This window comes from Saimiri boliviensis, chromosome 4 (assembly GCF_048565385.1).
Source record: "Saimiri boliviensis isolate mSaiBol1 chromosome 4, mSaiBol1.pri, whole genome shotgun sequence".
NCBI lineage: Eukaryota > Metazoa > Chordata > Mammalia > Primates > Cebidae > Saimiri > Saimiri boliviensis.
Window position 1 is genome coordinate 11482239 of NC_133452.1, and position 23231 is coordinate 11505469.

The 23231-nt window shown below is 43.4% G+C and overlaps 1 protein-coding gene across 4 annotated transcripts in view; it reads right to left on the bottom strand.

The window, feature by feature from the left end:
• Positions 1 to 23231, bottom strand: part of SYTL3 (synaptotagmin like 3) — a 119034-nt gene that overhangs the window by 64464 nt on the left and 31339 nt on the right. For all 4 annotated transcript variants that reach the window (XM_074397186.1, XM_074397189.1, XM_074397187.1 and 1 more), the window contains one exon: positions 13675 to 13739. In XM_074397186.1, the coding sequence (XP_074253287.1) occupies positions 13675 to 13739 (65 nt within the window). The remainder of the gene's footprint in view (positions 1 to 13674; positions 13740 to 23231) is intronic.

Below are 23231 nucleotides of genomic sequence, written 5' to 3' on the forward strand. Positions count from 1 at the left end.
TCAACTCAATTTTTGAGTTGCTACTATGTGCAAAGCCAAAGGCATCATGAAATCAAAAATGAATAATATCAGTCAGGTGTGGTGGCTCATGGCTGTAATCCCAGCACTTTAGGAGGCTGAGGTGGGTAGCACTTGAGCCCAGGAGTTCAGGACCAGCCTGGGCAATATGGCAAAACCCCGTCTCTACTGAAAATACAAAAATTAGCCAGGCATGCTGGCGTATGCCTGTGGTCCCAGCTACTTGGGAGGCTGAAAGGGAAGATTGCTTGAGCCTGGGAGGTGGAGGTTGCAGTGAGCCATTATTAAGCCACTGCCTTCCAGCCTGGGTGACGAGAGTGAAACCCGCATCTCAAAAAATAAAAAATAAAAAACAATGAATAAAATTAAGAACCTGCCTCAGGAAGAAGATTTTCTAGAAACACAGGGAGAAAGCAAAAGCTTTGAAGGGCAAGGTTTTATTACATTAATCATAAAATCTGATTTGATAGTCTTGGCTCCACTTAGTTTAAATGGACCCGTCTAAAAATCCCTCAGAGACATGACAAGCAACCCAATCTGCTGGGAAAACACTTCCAAGGTTCACACTCCTGTTAGTGGTGATGTGTTTGTTTTATTTTTCCTCTTAAGGAGAGTAGTAACAAAATATTAAAAAATAGGATCCACCTTTCCTTTAAAATAAAACAAAGGCAGGCCAGATGCAGCGGCTCACGTCTACAATTTTAGCAATTTGGGAGGAAGAGGCAGGTGGATCACTTGAGCTCAGGAATTCGAGACCGGCCTGGGCAACATGGTGAAACCCTGTCTCTACAGAAAAATTAAAGTCTAGGTGTGGTGGCACACCTGTAATCCCAATACTTTGGGAGGCTGAGGCAAGTGGATCCTTTGAGGTCAGGAGTTCAAAACCAGCTTGGCCAACCTGGTGAAACCCCATCTCTACCAAAAATGCAAAAATTAGCTGAGCGTGGTGGCGTGCACCTGTAATCCCAATGACTTGGGAGGCTGAGGTAGGAGAATCACTTGAAGGGAGGCAAAGTTTGCAGTGAGCTGAGATTGCACCACTGTACTCCAGCCTGGGCAACAGCGCGAGACTCCGTCTCAACAAAACAAAACAAAATAAAAAATTTAGCCAGGCATGGTGGTGCACACCTGTGGTCCCAGTTACTTGGTGGATGCGAGGGGAATTGCTTGAGCCTAGCAGCTTGAGGCTGCAGTGAGTCAAGATCCCACCACTGCACTCTCGCCTAGGTGACAAAGTAAGATACTATCTCAAAAAAAAAAAAAGTAAAATAAAACAAAAGCATATACAAAATTTTTTATGTGGGAAATAAGCATAACTTCATAAAGATATCCTGTTAGGAGTATGAGCACACATAAACTAGGGTCTCCATTTGTAATTCAAAGAAAGCTTTACAGAATCATCCTTGTGGACGTCATTTGATGAATTGCAGGGGTGTGAGGTGTTTACTGAGCACACCAGCAAAGAGGAAAGGCAGGCAGGGCATTGTAATAGTCAGCTATGTATTGACAGGCACCTGCTTCTTTTAACTCATGAGGCTGAGTGTTTCAAGCCCACGCAGCCAATCTGATGCTGTTCTCATAACCTTGGGATGGGATGGATCGTATCTAAACTGCCCATGCAGAAGAATTCAACTCAGAAAAGTCACTTGAAGAACTCAATCAAGTTTACTGCTGGAAGGAGGAATGAAAGTTATTTTCCTTCATAATTATAGGATATAATAATTATCCTGGTCAGTTACATGATGGATCCTTGAGAGAATTATCAGAGGCTATGATAATTAGCCTGTCTTAAAGCTTACTTAGCCTTTCCAAATTATTTTAGTTCCCCAATTATTAGAAATAGAGTGAAAGACTGAGTAGATTGCTTATATATTATGTTTAAACATTTTTAACTTAAGAGTATTAATATTAATATTGTCATCTTTCTGCTTTTAAGCTTGTATATCAAGTAATGTCATGGTTGTTAAAAAAACAATAAAGTAAAAGATGTGCACTTACAGAGAGGAGCCACAAGAGGGCACCATCTCTATATGTTTAGCAGATGCCGAAAGCGGAAAGATGAATTTTCAGCTTGTTTTTTAGTTATTATCGATCTAAACAAGTTTCATCATAATTAACTTTGCTACTTTACCTAACATACATTTTAAAAATTACTTGGGGGACTATTAAATAGTCACTTCCTTTTTCTTTTTTTGAAATGGAGTCTCGTTCTGTGACCCAGGCAATCTTGGCTCACTACAACATCCACCTTCTGGGTTCAGGTGATTCTCCTGCCTCAACTCCCCAAGCAGCTGGAATTACAAGCATGCACCACCATGCCCAGCTAATTTTTGTATTTTTAGTAGAGACGGGGTCTCACCATGTTGGCCAGGCTGGTCTCAGACTCCTGCCCTCAAGCCACCTCCCACCTCAGCCTCCCAAAGTGCTGGGATTACAGGCATGAGCCACTGCCTCCAGGCAGACATTCACTCTTGAACCCTACCTGGCCTCACCAAATGAGAACCTCTGTGTGTGAGGCCAGGACCGTTGAATTTCAATCAACTTGCAGCTGATCCTGGAGCATGGGTCCAGAAGCCACATTAAAAACCCTCTGCACAGACTGCCAAATGCCTGTGGATGGAGGAACAGAAGGTGACGATCCCAAGTTGTCCTGGGGAGCTTCCTAAAGGCCAGAGATCCTACGAAGTTCTGGGTGCTTTGATAATTTGGATGCTCTACAGATGACCCACCACTGTGGCATCAAAGAGACTATTTTAAGACGCCGAAACTAAATATCAAGTCATGAAATCTCAGGGGAAAAAGCCAGCCTATAATCAGAAAAATTTTTTAATAAACCAAAATACTTAAAATATTTTGTACCATCTCCCTACAAAATGAAGAATTGAGGCTCTTTTTTTTTTTTCTTTTTAAATGGCTTTAATGGTTGAAAAAATAGGACAACAGACATTGCCACAATTAATCTATTATTCTTTACTGGATTACTACTTATACCTCGTCTACTTCCAAGGAAATCTGGAGGGCATTTTATCTTAAATTGCACATATCCAGTAAGAAAATCAAAAGAGAAATAAGTAGAGTTGGGTGTGGAGACTCATGCCTGTAATCCCAGCACTTTAGGAAGCCAAGGCAGCCAGATCACTTGAGGTCAAGAGATTGAGACCATCCTGGCCAACATGGTGAAACCCTGTCTCTACTAAAATACAAAAAATCAGCCAGGCATGGTGGTGCCCGGCTGTAGTCCCAACTACTCGGGAGGCTGAGGCAGGGGAATCGCTTGAACCCAGGACGTGGAGTTTGCAGTGAGCCGAGATCTGCCACTGCACTCCAGCCTGGTGACAGAGCAAGACTCCATCAAAAAAAAAAAAAAAAAAAAAAAGGAAAGAAATAAGTAAAAGCTAGTAAGAAGAAAACTGGGTGCAGAGGGTGTAATGATTCCTGGAATTACTGCAACTGAATGTGACATTTAGCTTCAGATTTCCCGGTGACTAAAGGAAAAGAAGTCTACACGTGTAAGGTGCCTAGTCAGCACTGGGCACTGACCACGGACACTGCACCTTCTAACGGCCAAATAACCACATCCTTGCTCAATTTACTCATTCTCTTGTTCCTTCACTCATAGCTCCTGCTCTCAAAGATTCAAAATCTGGCTAGGGCCAAATCACCAAGAGTTGCAGGTGAAGGGGACAGTGTTGTGTGTCCTCTACGAGACAGCACACCCTGGAGTGCAGGGCACGAGGGGAGTGGGGCCCCACACAGTGCCAATCAATGGCCCTGGGTTACAACGCAACGGGAAAGGAACTGGTTATGTAACAAATGGCACTGGGAACATCACGGATTAAAAGAAAAAAAATTGTATTGGACCTCCTGATTATTGTAAAGAGTTAACACAATGGCTCATGCCTATAATTCCAGCACTTTGGGAGGCCAAGGCGGGCGAATCACTTGAGGCCAGGAGTTTGAGACCAGCCTGGCCAACATAATGAAACCCTGTCTCTGCTAAAAATACAAAAATCAGCCAGTCATTACAGGATTACACATGCCTGTAATCCCAGCTACTCAGGAGGCTAAGACAGGAGAATCGCTTGAAACCAGGTGGTGGAGGTCGCAGTGAGCCAAGATTGTGCCACAGCCTGGGCAAGAGAGCAAGACTCTTTTTCAAGGAAAAAAAAGTTACATAAAAATTAGAAGAAAATTAAGGGGGATATTTAACCCATCACAGGATAAAAAAGAAGCATAAAAGCAAAAAAAGAAATTTTACAGGAAAAGGAGGTTTGCCTATGAGCAAACAAAACAACTTCTGTGTGTCAAAACATAAAGTTATAAACAAGACTACATACTAGGAAGATACATATGCAAATAACATGATTGAAAAGGGTTAATTGCCTTCATATACCAAGAACATCTACAGAAGGTTAAAAAGTGGAAGAGATTCAGTCTCTTTTGGTATTAGATGAATTCGGATCAAAACGATGAGAGAACCATTTGGGATGGCCAATGGTTTTCCCAAATTGACAAAGTAGTCCGTTGGTTTTCTTGTTGGTTTATTTTTAAGTATAATTCCACTCCCTTTCTGGAGGCAACATTCCTGACATTCATCTTGTTCTCTTTCTAGAAATATTCAGAGATGTGCTAAGAGATATCTACAAGGATGTTCTTTTCATTATTATCATTTTAATAACATTATAAACTTTCCAAAATGCAATAGAAAACTGGAAATCCTCTAACTATCCAACAATAGTTATTTGGTTAAACAAATGACATCACATTCCTATGATGGAGAGGCAGTCATCAGAAATCATATAGCCAATGATATCTATAGATACCGAAAATGTTCCTTATGAAATATTACATGAAGAAACATTAGGATAAAACTGTACCAAAACCCGGCAGAGACTCAACAAGAAAAGAAAATTTCAGGCCAATATCCATGATGAACATAGATGCAAAAATCTTCAATAAAATACTGGCAAACCGATTGCAACAGCATATCAAAAAGCTCATCCACCATGATCAAGTAGGATTCATCCCGGGGATGCAAGGCTGGTTCAACATATGCAAGTCCATAAACGTAATTCACCACATAAACAGAACCAAAGACAAAAACCACATGATTATCTCAATTGATGCAGAGAAGGCTTTTGACAAAATTCAACAACGCTTTATGCTAAAAACCCTCAATAAACTAGGTATCGACGGAACGTATCTCAAAACAAAAAAAGCTATTTACGACAAACCAACAGCCAATATCATACTGAATGGGCAAAAACTGGAAGCATTCCCTTTGAAATCTGGCACTAGACAAGGATGCCCTCTCTCACCACTCCTATTCAATATAGTACTGGAAGTTCTAGCCAGAGCAATCAGGCAAGAAAAAGAAATAAAGGGTATCCAAATTGGAAAGGAGGAAATCAAATTGTCTCTATTTGCAGATGACATGATTGTATATCTGGAAGACCCCATCATCTCAGCCCAAAATCTCCTGAAACTGATAAACAACTTCAGCAAAGTCTCAGGATACAAAATCAATGTGCAAAAATCACAAGCATTCCTATACACCAGTAATAGACTTCAAGAGAGCCAAATCAAGAACGAACTGCCATTCACAATTGCTACAAAGAGAATAAAGTACCTAGGAATACAACTAACAAGGAACGTAAAGGACCTCTTCAAGGAGAACTACAAGCCATTGCTCAACGAAATAAGAGAGGATACAAACAGATGGAGAAACATTCCATGTTCATGGTTAGGAAGAATCAACATCGTGAAAATGGCCATACTGCCCAAAGTAATTTACAGATTCAACGCTATTCCCATCAAGCTACCAATGACCTTCTTCACAGAGCTGGAAAAAAAACACCTTAAACTTCATATGGAACCAAAAGAGAGCCCGCATAGCCAAGTCAATTCTAAGCAAAAAGAACAAAGCAGGAGGCATCACACTACCAGACTTCAAATTATACTACAAGACTAGAGTAATCAAAACAGCATGGTACTGGTACCAAAACAGAGATATAGACCAATGGAACAGAACAGAGGCCTCACAGGAAATACAACATACCCACAACCATCTGATCTTCGACAAACCTGACAAAAACAAGCAATGGGGAAAGGACTCCCTGTTTAATAAATGGTGTTGGGAAAACTGGCTAGCCATGTGCAGAAAGCAGAAACAGGACCCCTTCCTGACACCTTACACCAAAATTAACTCCAGATGGATTAAAGACTTAAACATAAGACCTAATACCATAAAAACCTTAGAAGAAAATCTAGGGAAAACCATTCAGGACATAGGTGTAGGCAAGGACTTCATGACCAAAACGCCAAAAGCAATGGCAACAAAAGCCAAAATAGACAAATGGGACCTAATCAAACTCCACAGCTTCTGCACGGCAAAAGAAACAGTCAGTAGAGTGAATCGGCAACCAACAGAATGGGAAAAAATTTTTGCAGCCTACCCATCTGACAAGGGGCTGATATCCAGAATTTACAAAGAACTAAAGCAGATCTACAAGAAAAAAAACAAACAAGCCCATTCAAAAATGGGCGAAGGATATGAACAGATACTTTACAAAAGAAGACATACAGGAGGCCAACAAACATATGAAAAAAATGCTCATCATCACTGGTCATCAGAGAAATGCAAATCAAAACCACATTGAGATACCATCTCACACCAGTTAGAATGGCGATCATTAAAAAACCTGGAAACAACAGATGCTGGAGAGGATGTGGAGAAATAGGAACACTTTTACACTCTTGGTGGGAATGTAAATTAATTCAACCATTGTGGAAGACAGTGTGGCGATTCCTCAAGGACCTAAAAATAGAAATCCCATTTGACCCAGCAATCCCATTACTGGGTATATATCCAAAGGATTATAAATCATTCTACTACAAGGACACGTGCACACGAATGTTCACTGCAGCACTGTTTACAATAGCAAAGACCTGGAACCAACCCAAATGCCCAACGATGATAGACTGGATAGGGAAAATGTGGTACATATACACCATGGAATATTACGCAGCCATCAAAAACGATGAGTTCACGTCCTTTGTAGGGACATGGATGAACCTGGAAACCATCATTCTCAGCAAACTGACACAAGAGCAGAAAATCAAACACCGTATATTCTCACTCATAGGCGGGTGTTGAACAATGAGAACACATGGACACAGGGAGGGGAGCACTACACACTGGGGTCCGTTGGGGGAAATGGGGGAGGGGCTGGGGGGGTGGGGAGGTGGGAAGAGATAGCATGGGGAGAAATGACAGATACAGGTGAGGGGACGGAAGGCAGCAAACCACACTGCCATGTGTGTACCTATGCAACAATCTTGCATGTTCATCACATGTACCCCAAAACCTAAAATGCAATTTAAAAAAATTAAAAAAATAAAAAAACTGTACAATTTGATTTCAATTATGTAAATAGCTTGACTCATGTGAAATTGCTTCTACTCAACAACTTTCTGCCTAAAGATACCAATTTCTTATGGTTCAACCTAAATACTTTAAAAATGTGTATGTGACCAGGCGTGGTGGCTCATACCTGTAATTCCAGCATTTTGGGAGGCTGAGGCAAGCAGATCAAGGTAAGGAGATGGAGACCACTCTGGCTAACATGGTTGAAACCCCATCTCTACTAAAAATACAAAAAAAATTAGCTGGGCGTTGTGGCACGCACCTGTAGTCCCAGCTACTTGGGAAGCTGAGGCAGAAGAATCGCTTGAACACGGGAGACAGAGGTTGCAGTGAGCCGAGATCGCACCACTGCACTCCAGCCTGGGTGACAGTGACACTCTGTCTAAAAAAAAAAAAAATGTATATCTACACACATATGTATTCACACATATACCTATGTACCCAGAAGCATAGATACATACACTCACAAAAGAACAGAAATTTTATATACTAAAATGTCAGCAATTGTTCTCTGGGTGAAGCTGCTATATTTTTAACATTGCTGTTTATGATTTTCTTCATTTTCCAGTTTTTAATTTTTATTTTATTTTTAGAGACAGGGTCTCACTATGTTGCCCAGGCTGGTCTCGAACTCCTGGGCTCAAGCGATCCTCCCACCTTGGCCTCCCAAAGTGCTGGGATTACAGGCGTGAGCCACTGTGCCTGGCATCTAGTTTTTTACATGATTGTAATTTGAAATCATGCCTCAAATGTCATAACTTAATGGGGTCCAGAGTATGGGAAGAAGGAAACTTACATACTCTGCCAACCTGTTGTAAATAAGCACACACTCCCAGAGGGTAATTTGGCAAAACATCAAAAGCCTTTCAAGTGTTCATATACTTGACCAACCATTCTTCCTCTAAGAATCTGCACCCCCAAAAATAAACAGACATGCCAAGATACTGTACAAGATGATCACAGAGTTATCCATAACATGAAAAATCAAATACAGTGATATACTCACTGACACTTGGGAGCAGGTTAAATAAACCGTAGTGCATGTATTTGGTGTATTTTATAGAGGCATCAATACATTTTGGAAGAAGTCTTAATAATATAGGGAAATGTTTATGCCAAGTTCAACTGTAAAAGCAAAATAAAACCATATCTAGTCTGATCACAATACATTTGAAATTGGATAAGTCTATCTGTGCACACACATACACACAGGCTCGTCTAGAAAGAAGGTTGGGAGGATGCAGGTGTGTGCACACGCACATGCGTACACAGGTATGTAATTTGTAGTAATTTAGAATTGTGGTCATATTTCCACTGCATCTAAATATTATTCTATGTTTCCCAAATGTCTGCAATGTTTGCATTACTTCTGTAATCAGAACGTAAGTAACTTACTTTAAAAGAGAGAAGGAAGTTCCCTCTCTTCACGGAATAGAAGAGGGACCGAGTGGGAAGCAGATGGGGTCAGTGGGAGCCAGTTAGGAGCTGCTACGTTGGAGTGAGAATGGAAAGGAATATTCCAGAGACTTGGGAGGCAGAAATGTCAGGATTTGCTGACTGAGTGGATGTAGGGGCAGAATGAGGAACGAAGTCAAGCATGATTCTCGGATCTATGGATTTGGGGACAGAGTGAGAGGTGTTACCATCCTCCCAGGATAAGGAACACAGGATTTGGCAGCCATCTCCCGGATGGTCCCAGTACTTCCTGCCTCCTGAGAACCAAACCATTTTGTAGTCTCCTCTGACTAGGGCTGACCTGTGGGACCAACAGACACAGCAGAAATGACAGGGCGTGTGTGGCTTCGGAAGCTAGGCCATAAAAGATACTGTGGGGCTCTGCTTTTCTTTCTCTTGGATCACTTGCCCTGCAGGAAGCTGGCCGCCATGTCAGGAGGACACTCAAGCAGCCCTGTGGAGACATCCACATGGTGAGGAGCCAAGTCCTCCTCCCAACACCAGCAGTCACTGGCCAGGTATGAGGGCAAGCCGGGACAGCACAGACTCCCCCAGGCCAGGCAAGCCTTCCACTGAAGACAGAAACTAGGTAAAAGAATGTTACTTGCTTTACATCACTAGGTTTGAGGGGAATTTGCTATACAGCAATAGATAACCAGGGCATGGAAAGAGGCACAGGCTGGAGCTGTCTGTACCCTTTTGTGGTTTAAACCACCATCTAGTTTTTCGAACTTCTGCTCAAGATATAGAGGGCTGGAAAGAGTACTGCCCCCACCATAACAACGAAAACGCTAGAGAACATGCAAAACCACACATTTCCGGAACACATCCGAGAACTGAGGTTGCAGCTGCCTCGCCATTAGAGTCCAGTGGGGGCTGCCAGAGGGAGACCAGAGCCAGGAGGAGGGAGAAGGGGCTCACGCCTTTCTCCTGACCTGTGTCCGGCCAGCGTCAGCTCGGCAGGGTCGGACGGGGTCGGCTTCCTGCAGCTGCCAGCTCTGTTCTCTCACGGTTCCCTTTTTGCCTCCAATTCCTGACTAACCAATCCCTAAATTCTTGTTCAAATAACCAGACAGTTTCTGTTATCCCAAGTGGATCTCAACTGCTAAAGCACAAAAATTCAATTCAACTCCTCAATGACTGCACCTGGTTCTCTTTTAGGGGCACAAATAGGAGCGTGGTGGAATTCCTGCATGTTCACCTGAGCCTCTGTCATCTGACCCTTGGTTACCTTTCCTGACTCACCTGCTGCAAACTCCACCCCACATGGTCTAACTCACAGCACTACTCGTGTGCTCCCAACCTGGCATCGTTCTCCAGAGTTCTGTGCCTCTTACCCCAACTCTACTGAAATAGAACAAGAGGAAAATCAGGCACCTTGGCATTTGAGGAAGGACTGAAGAGAAGGGGGGAATTTGGGGGGATTTTTGGTGTTTATTTGCTACATTGATAGAAATGGCATCAGCAAAAAAGAATGATTTATGTGCAGGTTAATTATCCTGACTCTGGTTTGTCCTTATTGATGTTTTTATTCTTAAAGTTACAAGGCAAGAAAGAAAGCCCTAAAATGCCAGTCTCATCCCTTTCCTTTTTTTTTTTTTTTTTTTTTGAGACAGAGTCTCACTCTGTCCCCCAGGCTGGAGTACAGTGGCACAATCTGAGCTCACTGCAATCTCTGCCTCCTGGGTTCAAGTGATTCTCCTGCCTCAGCCTCCTGAGTAGCTGGGATTACAGGTGCCCACCATCATCCCTGGCTAATTTGTGTATTTTTAGTAGAGATGGGGTTTCGCCACGTTGGTCAGGCTGGTCTTGAACACTTGATCTCATGATCCACCCACCTAGGCCTCCCAGGTGCTGGGATTACAGGTGTGAGCCTGTAAAAAGGGAAACGCCTGACCTATTTCCCTCTTTAATCTTAATTCACTGTGATAACATACTTCTCCCACCCACTCAGGTGAGATGACGTGCTGAAAAGATGACAAGATGGTAATGTGTTTGCACACACACACACACACACACATTCATGCACACATGCATGGACACACATGAAGACTTAATTTATCTGAAATAACGATGCTAGACCTTCCAATGACATAGAAAACATTTTCAGTGAAGGAGATGTCTGCACTGAGTTGGCATTAAGAAATGACAGAAACTTTACCTCCTACAGCACTGCTGTTCATCAACTAGGAATTGTTATGGAAAAGGGCAGAATCAACCTTTTGAAGAAGGCTTCAGCCCTCCAACAAAAAAAAAAAGTATTTTAAAGAAACATAAAAGTGGCCAGGTGAAGTGGTTCACACCTTTAATCTCAGCACTTTGGAAAGCCAAGGTGGGCAGATCACTTGAGGTCAGGAGTTTGAGACCAGCCAACAAGGTGAAACCCCATCTCTACGAAAAATACAAAAATTGGCCTGATGTGGTGGCATGAGGCTGAGGCAGGAGAATCGCTTGAACCCAAGAGGTAGAGGTTGCAGTGAGCTGAGATCATGCCACTGCCCTCCAGCCTGGATGACAGAGCGAGACTCCATCTCAAAAAAAAAAAAGAGAGAGAGAAACATAAAAGCAATAAAAACAGAGAAAGGTCCTGCGCTTGCAGCTGCTTCGCCAAGGTCACGCATCCCACATGGGATGATGGCACCCCTAAGGGCACAAAGATTGGCAACAAATCTTCGCGATTTCAACAGTCCGTGGCTCTCCAAAACGCCTCAGTACGTAGACAGATATATGATATCTGTGATAATCAAAATGTTATGGTAGTGATTTTGAAAAAGTGTCTAAAAAGGCTGTATGGGGTGGAGGAGACGGTGAGGGCGGGAAGGTGTTGAGAAACACTGGCTTAGAGAGGGACGGACGAGCCTGTTTCATTCCACTGCCTGGCATGCACCTTAGTATTCGGGTTTCCCCCAGTTTTCCAATAAACTTGGCAGAAGCAGCATTTTTTTCCTGAGTAAGAAGAGCCAGGAATATAAGCCATGGGAGAATTTAGCACCAAACAAATCTGTACCTGGGTGAAGCTACCCTTTATAAAAGCTGAATATCAATTCAAATAAATGGCTGCCTTTACTGCCAACACATTTTTGGGTGAGGTCACGTGACTTATTTCTCTATCTGCAAATTGCCGCTTTTTCTGGAAAAGAGCCACCTCTGCCCTCTAAGTCAGGCTGTGAGTCCGGGTCCCCATCATCATGTCACAGAGGAGGGGTGCTGCCCGCATTCCCGATGTGGTTCCCAAGGCACCTGCCCGCACTGTGTGCACCTCTGTCCCGATGCCTTGTCCTGGCATCTCTGTGATCGAAGCACAAATCATCCTCTCCACAGTTCCAAGTCCTAGCAACCAATTACACTGGCATGCCATCCATTGCACATACTTTTGAGAAAGAAAATAAACTTTTAATCTAAGAAATACAAGCTTCCTTTAAATGATCAAGTCTAGAGAGACACTGAAATTAGACAGCAATCGCCTCCCCCAACTTGGTCTAACTAATCATTTCAAAGTCACCTGCCGTATGGACTCTAGATTTAGTGTCACCACCAATAGCCATAAATTATCCTAACAATGCCATACACTGGACACCGTAACTCATACCCTATAGCTCAGCAACAGGTAGCCAATCATGAATCAATGGTATTTCTTTTTTGTTGTTTGTTTTTGAGACGGAGTCTCACGTTGTCACCCAGGCTGGAGTACAATGGCACGATCTCGGCTCACTGCAATCTCCACCTCCCGGGTTCAAGTGATTCTCCTGCTTCAGCATCCCAAGTAGCTGGGACTATAGGCACCTGCCACCACACCCAGCTAATGTTTGTGTTTTTAGTAGAGACAGGTTTTCACCATGTTGGCCAGACTGGTCTCAAACTCCTGGCCTCGTGAACCATCAGCCTTGGCCTCCCAAAGTGTTGGGATTACAGGCATTAGCCACCGCACCCAGCCCGAATCAATGGTATTTCTGTAAACCAATGAGAATCCCTGAAAACCAGCTTCTGTAATTGCCTCTCTCCCGATTCACCCTTATTCAAAAAAGAAAAAAGAAAAAAAAACACCTCAAGCCTCTCCTTTGTTTCCCAGAGCACTTGGAAGTGTTTCCTGGGCCGCAGATCTCAGCCTCGGCCCATATAAACTTTCCACCTAGATTCGTTTCGCCTCAGTTTCCTTCTTGAGGTCAACATCTCATTATGAGACATTCATAGTACACAGACGAAATGCACGTTTCCACTTACAGAATCACAACGTGCGCCCACTCCGCAACCATCAACATCTGCTCAGTTCAAACGCTGCTCGCTCACTGTGGTCTTCAGTTATTCAATAATTTTGCTCAAGTATCATAAACAAGGCATTGTGCTTTGGTGCTATGGAGGCTGACAAGATTTTAAAATCAGTCACTGCTTGTAGAGAAAAACAGAAGTGCACAAACAATGCTACCATACGAGGCACTTTGCAACAATTACAGAAGAGGATGACAAACCTGGCGCTGACGGTGTTTCAGAGGAGGGAATGTGACACCTAGAAGCAGGAAGCCAGGGAAACCTGGCGGTGCGAGAGCCTTAAAGGATGAGGCCAACCTCCGAGGGGGAAATGCAGCAGACGGAAGAGTCGCAGGCAGAGGGAATGAGTGGTGAGGGTTAAGCGGAGGGCACCAGCAAAGGGAACAGCAAGACAGGCGGGCCCACGGACTAAACCCATCATGTTGCTTATATTTAAAAGTCTTAACATCACATATTTTAAAACTAGGAATATATCATCTTACTTAAGTAAAAAAGAGAAGAGCATTTACCTCCAGTCGGAAATTTCTTGGCTCGTTCCTCATAGAACCATTCTCCAGTTTTTATTTTGACATTTCTGAAAAACGAGCAGAGAAGAAGCTTCAGAGAGAGAAGATATGAATAGTGCTAGATTTACCCCTTTTTTTCTTTTTTTGAGACAGAGTCTTGTTCTGTCATCAGGCTGTGGTGCTGTGGTGCCGTGGCGCAGTCTCGGCTCACTGCAAACTCAGCCTCCCAGGTTCAAGTGATTCTCCTGCCTCAGCCTCCCAAGTAGCTGGGACTACAGGTGCCTGCCACCACGCCTGGCTAATTTAGTATTTTTTAGTAGAGATGGGGTTTCTTCATGTTGGTCAGGCTGGTCTCTAACTCCCAACCTCAGGTGATCTGCCCACCTTGGCCTCCCAAAGTGTTGGGATTACGGGTGTGTGCCGCTGCACAGCTGGCCCACTTGTTTGTTTGTTTGGTCACCCAGGCTGGAGTGTGGTGGCACAATCTTGGATCACCGCAACCTCTGCCTCCCAGGTTCAAGCGATTCTCCTGCCTCAACCTCCAGAGTAGCTGGGACTGCAGGTATGTGCCACCACACTTGGCTAACTGTTGTATTTTTAGTAGAGATGGGTTTTTGCCATGTTGGCTAGGCCGGTCTCGAACTCCTGATCTCAGGTGATACAGCTGAGTGACTGCTTGTGAATTAGGAGAAAGTTGCCCCGCTTGGCTCACTGGTCTGACAGCAGCTCCCTAAGGCAGGACTTTAACTCTTATCATCTGTCACATGCATGACAGCACAGAGCCCACTTGAGATGCTGACTGCTCGAAACGGACGTCCTAACATGGGTTTTACTCTTGGTTTTCTGGGAAAACCATACTCAACCTCGATCTCAGAAAAGCAGAATTGGTAATGTCATTTTAGGACAGAAAAAGGCAAACATGCAAATATTATAAAACATTCACAGCGTTGAAATAACGTGCCACAAAACTTGCCAATTCCTTCGTTATAATTTAAGAAAACATTAAAACTTCAACTCATGACTAATTCTCTTCTATAAGTCACAGGACTGACTGAAATAAATTCTCCATTAGGTTCTTTTAGGCTATATATGAACTCAAGTAGACTTTTTTAAAGATTAATGCTTGCTAATGTAAGTAAAATCACAAATATATGCCAATCTAGACATTTTTCAAAATATCCTGTCTTCCTCTATGAAGTGCCAGTAATTGTCAGAAGATATCGACCAATTTTCTCTCCTTCATCTGGTTAGACACTACTATTTTCTGATTGGTACATAAATGATTACTACCAATACTTAGCGACTAGAACAAGGAAAATAGAGAGCATGCAAGAATTTCATAACAGAATTTTTTTTGGAGACAGGGTCTGGCTCTGTTGTCAAAGCTGGAGTGCAGTGGCACGATATTGGCTCATTGCAATCTCTGCCTCCTGGGCTCAAAGAATCCTCCCACCTCAGCCTCCTGAGTAGCTGAGACTAAAGGTGTGTGCCACCACACCTGACTGGTGTGTGTGTGTGTAGAGACAGGGTTTTGCTATGTTGCCCAGGCTGGTCTTGAACTCCTGAGCTCAAGCTCCACCTGTCTTGGCCTCCCAAAGTGCTGGGATTATAGGCATAAGCCACGCATCTGGCCTATAACAGAATTTTGATAATCAGTGACTACTGCCTAGCCAAAAACATACAAAATGTTCAACTATGATATGTCTCTAGAGAGACAGGGAAAAGTTTGCATCCATAGAGTTAGAAACTCAATTATCTAATCCGCTAAATCAACACCAAAAAAACTTAAGGCAATTTCGGCCTCTCTGAAGACGTTTTCCCCTGGAGCGCTGGAGGGAAGCAGAGCATGGAAAGTCAGGGCGAGTCTAGAGGGAGTAACTGATGGTGAATCCCCACACCTTCAAAGGGCTGCGCCTCTCCATCTTCCATTTCTGAAGATGCCTCTTCAGTCCTGGCAAACAGGACAAGGTCTAATCCTTACAGGAGGGGACGGGAAAGCAAATCCAAAGGGCAAGAATTATAAACCCCGCCCCAACCCCATCTGATAAACGCACCTTACTTGCAGAATTGCTTTTCAGGCGAGTGACCCATTTCAGCTCATCTACCCTCTCACATGCTCCAGCCTGGTACCTTTAGGCCCAAAATATCCATATCTGAGACACTAGAGTCAACTGAGCTAATGACAGGGAACAGCATCGATAAGTAAACACAGACACACAATCACAGAAAATGAAAAACAGCCACGGAGAAGGAAGAGTGAAAGGTGAAAGCCCCTACGCGAATCAACACTGCAAATCCGGTGGCTCAAGCCTGTAATCCCAGCACTTTGGGAAGCCGAGGCGGGTGGATCACAAGGTCAAGAGATCGAGACCATCCTGCTCAACAGGGTGAAACCCCGTCTCTACTAAAAATACAAACAATTAGCTGGGCATGGTGGCGCGTGCCTGTAATCCCAGCTACTCAGGAGGCTGAGGCAGGAGAATTGCCTGAACCCAGGAGGCGGAGGTTGCGGCGAGCCGAGATCGCGCCATTGCACTCCAGCCTGGGTAACAAGAGCGAAACTCCGTCTCAAAAAAAAAAAAAAAACATTGCAAATCATGGAAAGGACTCCTCCAGCCCTGGTTTCAGGACCTGCAGAAGCAGATCAATGAAAATCCTCGTCACCCAGCGCGAACCATCTAATGCAACCACCTAATCTCATGTCATCCCAACTGACTACTTGCACAGTTTAAGCAGCAGCTCATTTGTCATACAGAGATTTGGGCACAAACTCTAGGATCTCTTGGGCCTATCTGTGATTAAAGAATAGAAGGATAAAAATACTGTGGTATTTTTATAAATATAAATTATAAATTATAATTTTTTATAAAAATCAAATCTAAATTATAAAAATACCACAGCATTTTTATCCCTAAACCATACGACAACCAGCACTTTTTGCATTTGAGGCCATTTCTTTTGAATGCTAGGTTTGGCCAGGTCTCCATTACCCTTTCCTGCAAAATCAGCTGTTTCGTAATCAATCATTCCACACTATCTTTTGTAAGGACTCCCTTTCTACACCAAATTTTTTTGTTTTTTGCTTTTTGCTTTAGACAGGGTCTCATTCCATCACCCAGGCTGGAGTGCAGTGGTACAATCTTGGCTCACTGCAGCCTCAACGTCCCAGGTTCAAGTGATCCCCCACTTCAGCCTCCCAAGTAGCTGATACTACTGACATGCGCCACCATGCCTGGCTAAGTTTCGTATTTTTTTGTAGAGACAGGGTTTCACTATGTTGGCCAGGCTGGTCTTGAACTCCTGGCCTCAAGTGATCTGCCTGCCTTGACCTCCCTAAGTGCTGGGATTACCAGTGTGAGCTGCCACGCCTGGCCTAGTCCCAAGTTTACAAAGGAGGCCCACTCATCACCCTGAGAGTCTATGATAGAGGTGAGTAGATCCTGCCATCTCTGTCCATGTTAGGGCCGACACAGGGTAGTGTGATTCAAAGTAACCAATATCTAGCACTTTTCCCCAGATGATTAAATCAGAATGAGGTTATGAAAGCTTCCTGGAACATTTTATGAGCTCAGCCATGGGTTTGTGCCTTTAAACTTTTCAGAATCATGACTTTAAAACTTTTTTCAATAAATATATCTCAAAAGGCAAAAGCCTGGGGTGGTGGGGACAGGAAAAGCTATAGGATCAGGAGACCGGACCCTCGACTGACCTTCACATTAACTGCATGAAGATCACTAAAATTACAAACGCCAAGGGCTGGATGCCTAGATGACTCTTAATAAACTTCTGGGGGCTTCTGCATCCATTTTCACAGCCTGAATTCTGCTAATGTTGTCACTTCATTATCAAAAGAGAAACAACTGTTGAAAACCACTTTACGAATTCTAGCACACAAATGTTCAATAACAAGATGAATGAAGGCCCCTACCAGAAAATATTTTGACCTCGTTACTAAGTTACTAACGCCAAGCAGTGAGCCAAACACGCATGTTGTGATGCACTTCGCATCTAAATTGCTTGCATCTGCAGGTGGCTAAGCTGTGGCATCTGTGCTCTATGTTCCAAGAAAAGTCAGCATGATGTCCCTAGAGTTGCTTATTTTCACCATTCAGCTGACAAGGGATGGAAAATCGGTCTGCATAGCCAGGATTCCTCAAATGCCTCAAGAAGCCCATCTCCCGGCAGAGCTGCCCTCCAGCCAGTACCCCAGTGGCAGGGAAGTCTCCAGAGAGCGCTTCAGACACACGAGCTACAAAAATTTCAAATCAAGAAGTTGCGTCAGTGGGACATGTCTGTAATTTCAGCACTTTGGGAGGCCAAGGCAAGAGAATCGCTTGAACTTCGAGTCCCAGACCAGCCTGGGCAACGTGGTAAAACCCCGTCTGTACCAAAAATACAAACATTAGCCAGGCATGGTGGTGCACACCAGCAGTCACAGCTCCTAGGGAAGCTGAGGTTGGAAGGATTGCTTGAGCCCAGGAGGTGGAGGTTACAGTGAGCCAAGATTGCACCACTGTACTCCAGTCTGGGCGATGGTGTGAGACCCTATCTCGAATAAAATATATATATATATATATATTTTTTTTTTTTAAAAGCAGCAGCAGCAGAAACAGAAGCCATATATTGTAGAAATGAGATCAACTTAAATTTTTCATGATAGTTTGTCCAACTGCTTGGTAATTTCCAGCTAAATTAGTCCTATGCACGCATATAGTTGGATTTTTATTTCAAATAGTTTGTTGTTGTTGTTGTTGTTGTTTGAGATGGAGTTTCGCTCTTGTCATCCAGGCTGGAGTGCAATGGCACAACCTCAGCTCACTGCAACCTCCGCCTCCCAGGGAAAAGTGATTCTCCCGCCTCAGCCTCCTGAGTAGCTGGGACTACAGGCGCGTGCCACCACGACAGGCTCATTTTTGTGTTTACCAATAGAGATGGGGTTGTGCCATGTTAGCCAGGCTGGTCTCGAACTCCTGACCTCAGGTGATCCACCCACCTCAGCCTCCCAAAGTGTTGGGATTACAAGCGTGAGCCACCGTGACCGGCCCTACTTCAAATAGTCTTGTATCTAAAATGGCTCATAGTTACAAAGCAAAATACTCATTTTTTTCCCCACCAGCTTGATCTGATTTCAACATCTTTACAGGAAAAAAGACTGATCATTGTGATTAAATCCTAGGTAACTATCAAAGGAGTCAGAGAACCAAGATGAAGATAAAGACAGTGTGTTTATCAAGCCACTACCAACACTTCTTACAAAACATGAATAACTCTCCCTTGCTTAACCTCAGAGAGAAGGCAGATGCCGCCCCTCTGTCACATCCACTGCTATATTCATAGCTACAAGCTCTGGCAGTGCACAGCAGCCCCAGTGAATGAATGAATATCCTCCTCTCTGCAGGGGGACATCCTTAGAACTGAAAGGATAAGGTAGGATCCACAATAGGTATAGCCCTATAACAGTGGGCACTGGAATTGAGTGGGTGTTACGTCCTCTCACCGTGTCAGGCATGGCCATGCACTGAGGGACCAAGCAGAAACTGTAAATGAGGGAAGGGGGCTGAGAGGGGAAACCACAGGGAGGGGTGGGCACTGTGCTTAACCACAGGATACATTGCCTGTTTTAAAGCACGAAAATGAGCAATATTAAACACTGCGTAGGTAAGAAAAAAGAAAAACAAGGTCTGTGTCCTGTCTGCTGTCTGTTGATGTCAAGTTTGTGACTCCTGGTCTGTTACATCAGACAACCAGTCAATGAAAGGAAGAACAAATCTACTGCAGCTGACAGAGCTATACTTGTTTAAGGCTTTGACAATAAAACAGCTAGATTTTGTACACCGACCTATCCTCTCCCTGTAGACCTAAGAAGGGGGATCCACCGTGACCAGAGGGGTGAGCAGAAGGCGGAAGGCAAGAGCACACACTCTCTGTGGGCAACTGGGCAACCTGGCTTTCTAAGAGACAACCAAGAGCTTCCAAAAAAATGCCACGGGCAGGGTACATGGAGTCCAGATGCCCAGCAGCCTCCGTGACCACGCATCTAAGACCACCTCTGCAGAAAAGAAACAGCAAGACAGAAGGAAGAGCTAGGATGAAGAGACGGCAGGACTAGAATAAGGGAATATTTCAGAAACTAACAAAGCCAGAGCAGAATGAACTCTGTTTCATCAGCAGAGCAGAGCAGAACCGGGAGGTTGGAAAGTTGAATCCCTGAGGCTGACTTGGCAGCCACACTTGCCAAAACGTGAAAGAGAAAGAAAAAGACATTAAATGTTGAGGGAGGAGATTATTATTATTTTGAGACAGAGTCTCGCTGTTGCCCAGGCTGGAGTGCAGTGGTGCCATCTTGGCTCACTGCAACCTCTGCCTCCCAGGTTCCAGCAATTCTCCTGCCTCAGCCTCCAGAGTAGCTGGGATTACAGGCGTGCGCCACCACACCTGGCTAATTTTTGTATTTTTAGTAGAGACTGGTTTTACTATGTTGGCCAGGCTGGTCTTGAACTCCTGACCTCAAGTGATCCGCCCACCTTAGCCTCCCAAAGTGATGGGATTACAGGTGTGAGCCACCAATAAAATTATCTATAAAACATTCTTGGTGTGAACCCTAGATGCTAAACTGTCTTGGCTACCATGCAAAATGCCAGCCCAGAAAAACCCTCTCAGGGCTGCCCTCCCTTATAGGGTAACAGGTTTCAGCTGAACTAAGTAAGGTAACAACAGAGAGTATTAACAAAAGACAACGTGCATAGAGCTTACTCGTTCTCAAAAAGATTTTTAAAGGCAGGACTTACCCTAACTCATCAAGTGCTAACCATAGACTAAATTTCAGTTTCAACAAGAATGACACACACACACTATTGTGAAAACATTCCCTTTCAGTAAACGCAAAAGAAACTTTTTTTGTCCAAAAAGTGCTCCATAAATTTCTACTTTTTTTTTTTAAAGACTGAATCTCTGTCTGTCACCCAAGCTGGAGTGTAGTGCCACAATCTCAGCTCACTGCAACCTCCAACTCCCGGGTTCAAGTAATTCTCGTGCCTCAGCCTCCCAAGTAGCTGGGATTACCAGTGCCTGCCACCATGCCTGGCTAATTTTTGTATTTTTGGTAGAGATTGGGTTTTACCACGTTGGCCAGGCTAGTCTCAAACTCCTGGCCGCAAATGATCTGCCTGCCTCAGCCAAAGTGCTGGGATTACAGGCATGAGTCACTGCGCTCGGCCATACATTTCTACTTTTTAACTATGCATTTTGGAGACACAAGTTTTCAAGGAATGCTTATAATAATTACTCCTATTTGACACATGAATAAAAAGAATATCAGAATTGTCATCTATCCTGTTCCTACAGAAAATGACACACATATACTAGGTGAAACAGCCATGCTATATTGTGATGCTCTTCCCAATTCACAATAAAGAAGAAAAAACTGTATTATCAAAGAACAACAGGCTTTTCCACGTAAAATTAATCTTGAAAATTTGTAAATGTACAACTATGTGAAACACTGTACTCAGTATATTTAATTTGTCTATATATACTTCTTTATGTGAAACACATAGTTTCTATCAGCAATGTTAAAGGTAGGATTGGGCCGGGCGCGGTGGCTCAAGCCTGTAATCCCAGCACTTTGGGAGGCCGAGGCGGGTGGATCACGAGGTCGAGAGATCGAGACCATTCTGGTCAACATGGTGAAACCCCGTCTCTACTAAAAATACAAAAAACTAGCTGGGCGTGGTGGCGCGTGCCTGTAATCCCAGCTACTCAGGAGGCTGAGGCAGGAGAATTGCCTGAACCCAGGAGGCGGAGGTTGCAGTGAGCCGAGGTCGCGCCATTGCACTCCAGCCTGGGCAACAAGAGCGAAACTCCGTCTCAAAAAAAAAAAAAAAAAGGTAGGATTTAGGGGAAAGAAAAGAAAGGTTTTGAAACAGGAAATAGTCAGTAGACAAACATCGTCTTAACCTTGGCACCAGGCTAAAATCTTTCCTTGCCAACTCTCCTGTCCCACTCTTGGCATTCAATGTATTTTCAACCTTTTATAGAGTTAGACCTTTTACTCACTTGAAGAGTAGATATATTTTCAAGAGTGAGAGTGAATTATTCCATTCTCATGCACCAGTCATTTGCCTTTGTGAATAGAAAATGAGGATTCGCTATTTTATCAAGACCTGGGATTATAAAAATACTGGGAGTAGGCCAGGTGCAGTGGCTCACACCTATAATCCCAACATTTTGGGAGGCCAAGGTGGGCGGATCACCTGAGGTCAGGAGTTCAAGACCAATCTGGCCAACATAGTGAAACCCCATCTCTACTAAAAATACAAAAAATTAGTCGGGTGTGTTGGCACATTCCTGTAATCCCAGGTACTCAGGAGGTTGAGGCAGGAGAATCACTTGAACCCGGGAGGCAGAGGGTACAGTGAGCCAAGATTGTGCCATTGCACTCCAGCTTGGGCAATAGGAGTGAGACTGTACCTCAAAAAAAAATAAAAAAGAAGAAAAAGAAAAAAAAATACTGAGAGTATCAGTCTAAACTTTTAAAGATCACATTTTTTAAACTCTGGGAAGTTTTACTTTAGGCAGAAACAATTACAATAGAACTTCCTTTGAAATGTCACTTGATTTTCATTAGAAATTATTTCATGCAATGCCAAAAATACAATGCATCATCCTGTAACAATATCTTCACAGCTAAGTCCTAATCTGAAATGCTGAATGACAATAACAACAACAACAAAAAACTTTTTAAGTTTTTTAGAGATGAGGTCTCACTCTGTTGGCCAGGTTGGCCTCAAACTCCTGGGCTTATGTGATCCTCCTGCCTGGGCATTCCGTGAGTAACTGGGACCACAGGCATATACATACCACATCCAGCTCACCTCCCTTTTAATAAACTCCAAGATCTTATTTTAACCACTACTGTTCTGCAGCAATAACTCAAGACCCAACCTGAGAACTAAGAACATGATACTCAGATGCCAAGCTCTGGATCAATTTTTCAACCAAACACACTTAAGCTGCTCTTTCTTGGCATCAGGTTGGTAGGAGAGACAAGTTTGAGCAGGAAATTACCCTGAAATCAACAGTACCACCTGCTGCAACTTGAAACCTCCTGTTCTAATGATGGGATAAGCTCTGTTGCACCTTCATTGTTGTTAAAATATTTGCAACTTATAGAATTCTCTGTACAGACCAATTTGGTTCCAAAACACCTGACTGGCAGCAAAATGTTTCTAATGAAACAGGCAGTGTGTCCACAAATATCTGAAGCTGAAGAATAATCGATTTGTTGTGGTCACAGCAATTACAAAGCATGAAAAGAAAGATCACAATTTGAAGGAAAAAAGTCTTAAACAAGAGTCATTCCTCAGTAATCTTCTTAAGGGACAGGAGCATGTTTCTTTTAGACATGGAATTTGATGTTACCACTTAGTTTTAATAGAAAAAAATTAATGCAAACATAAATCATGAAGCTAAATCTTATTTTTTTTAATGAGGCTGAAACAAACAAATACAAAGGATAGTCTCCTCCTTGGTATTTCAACATAATTGTTACCATCTGCCAT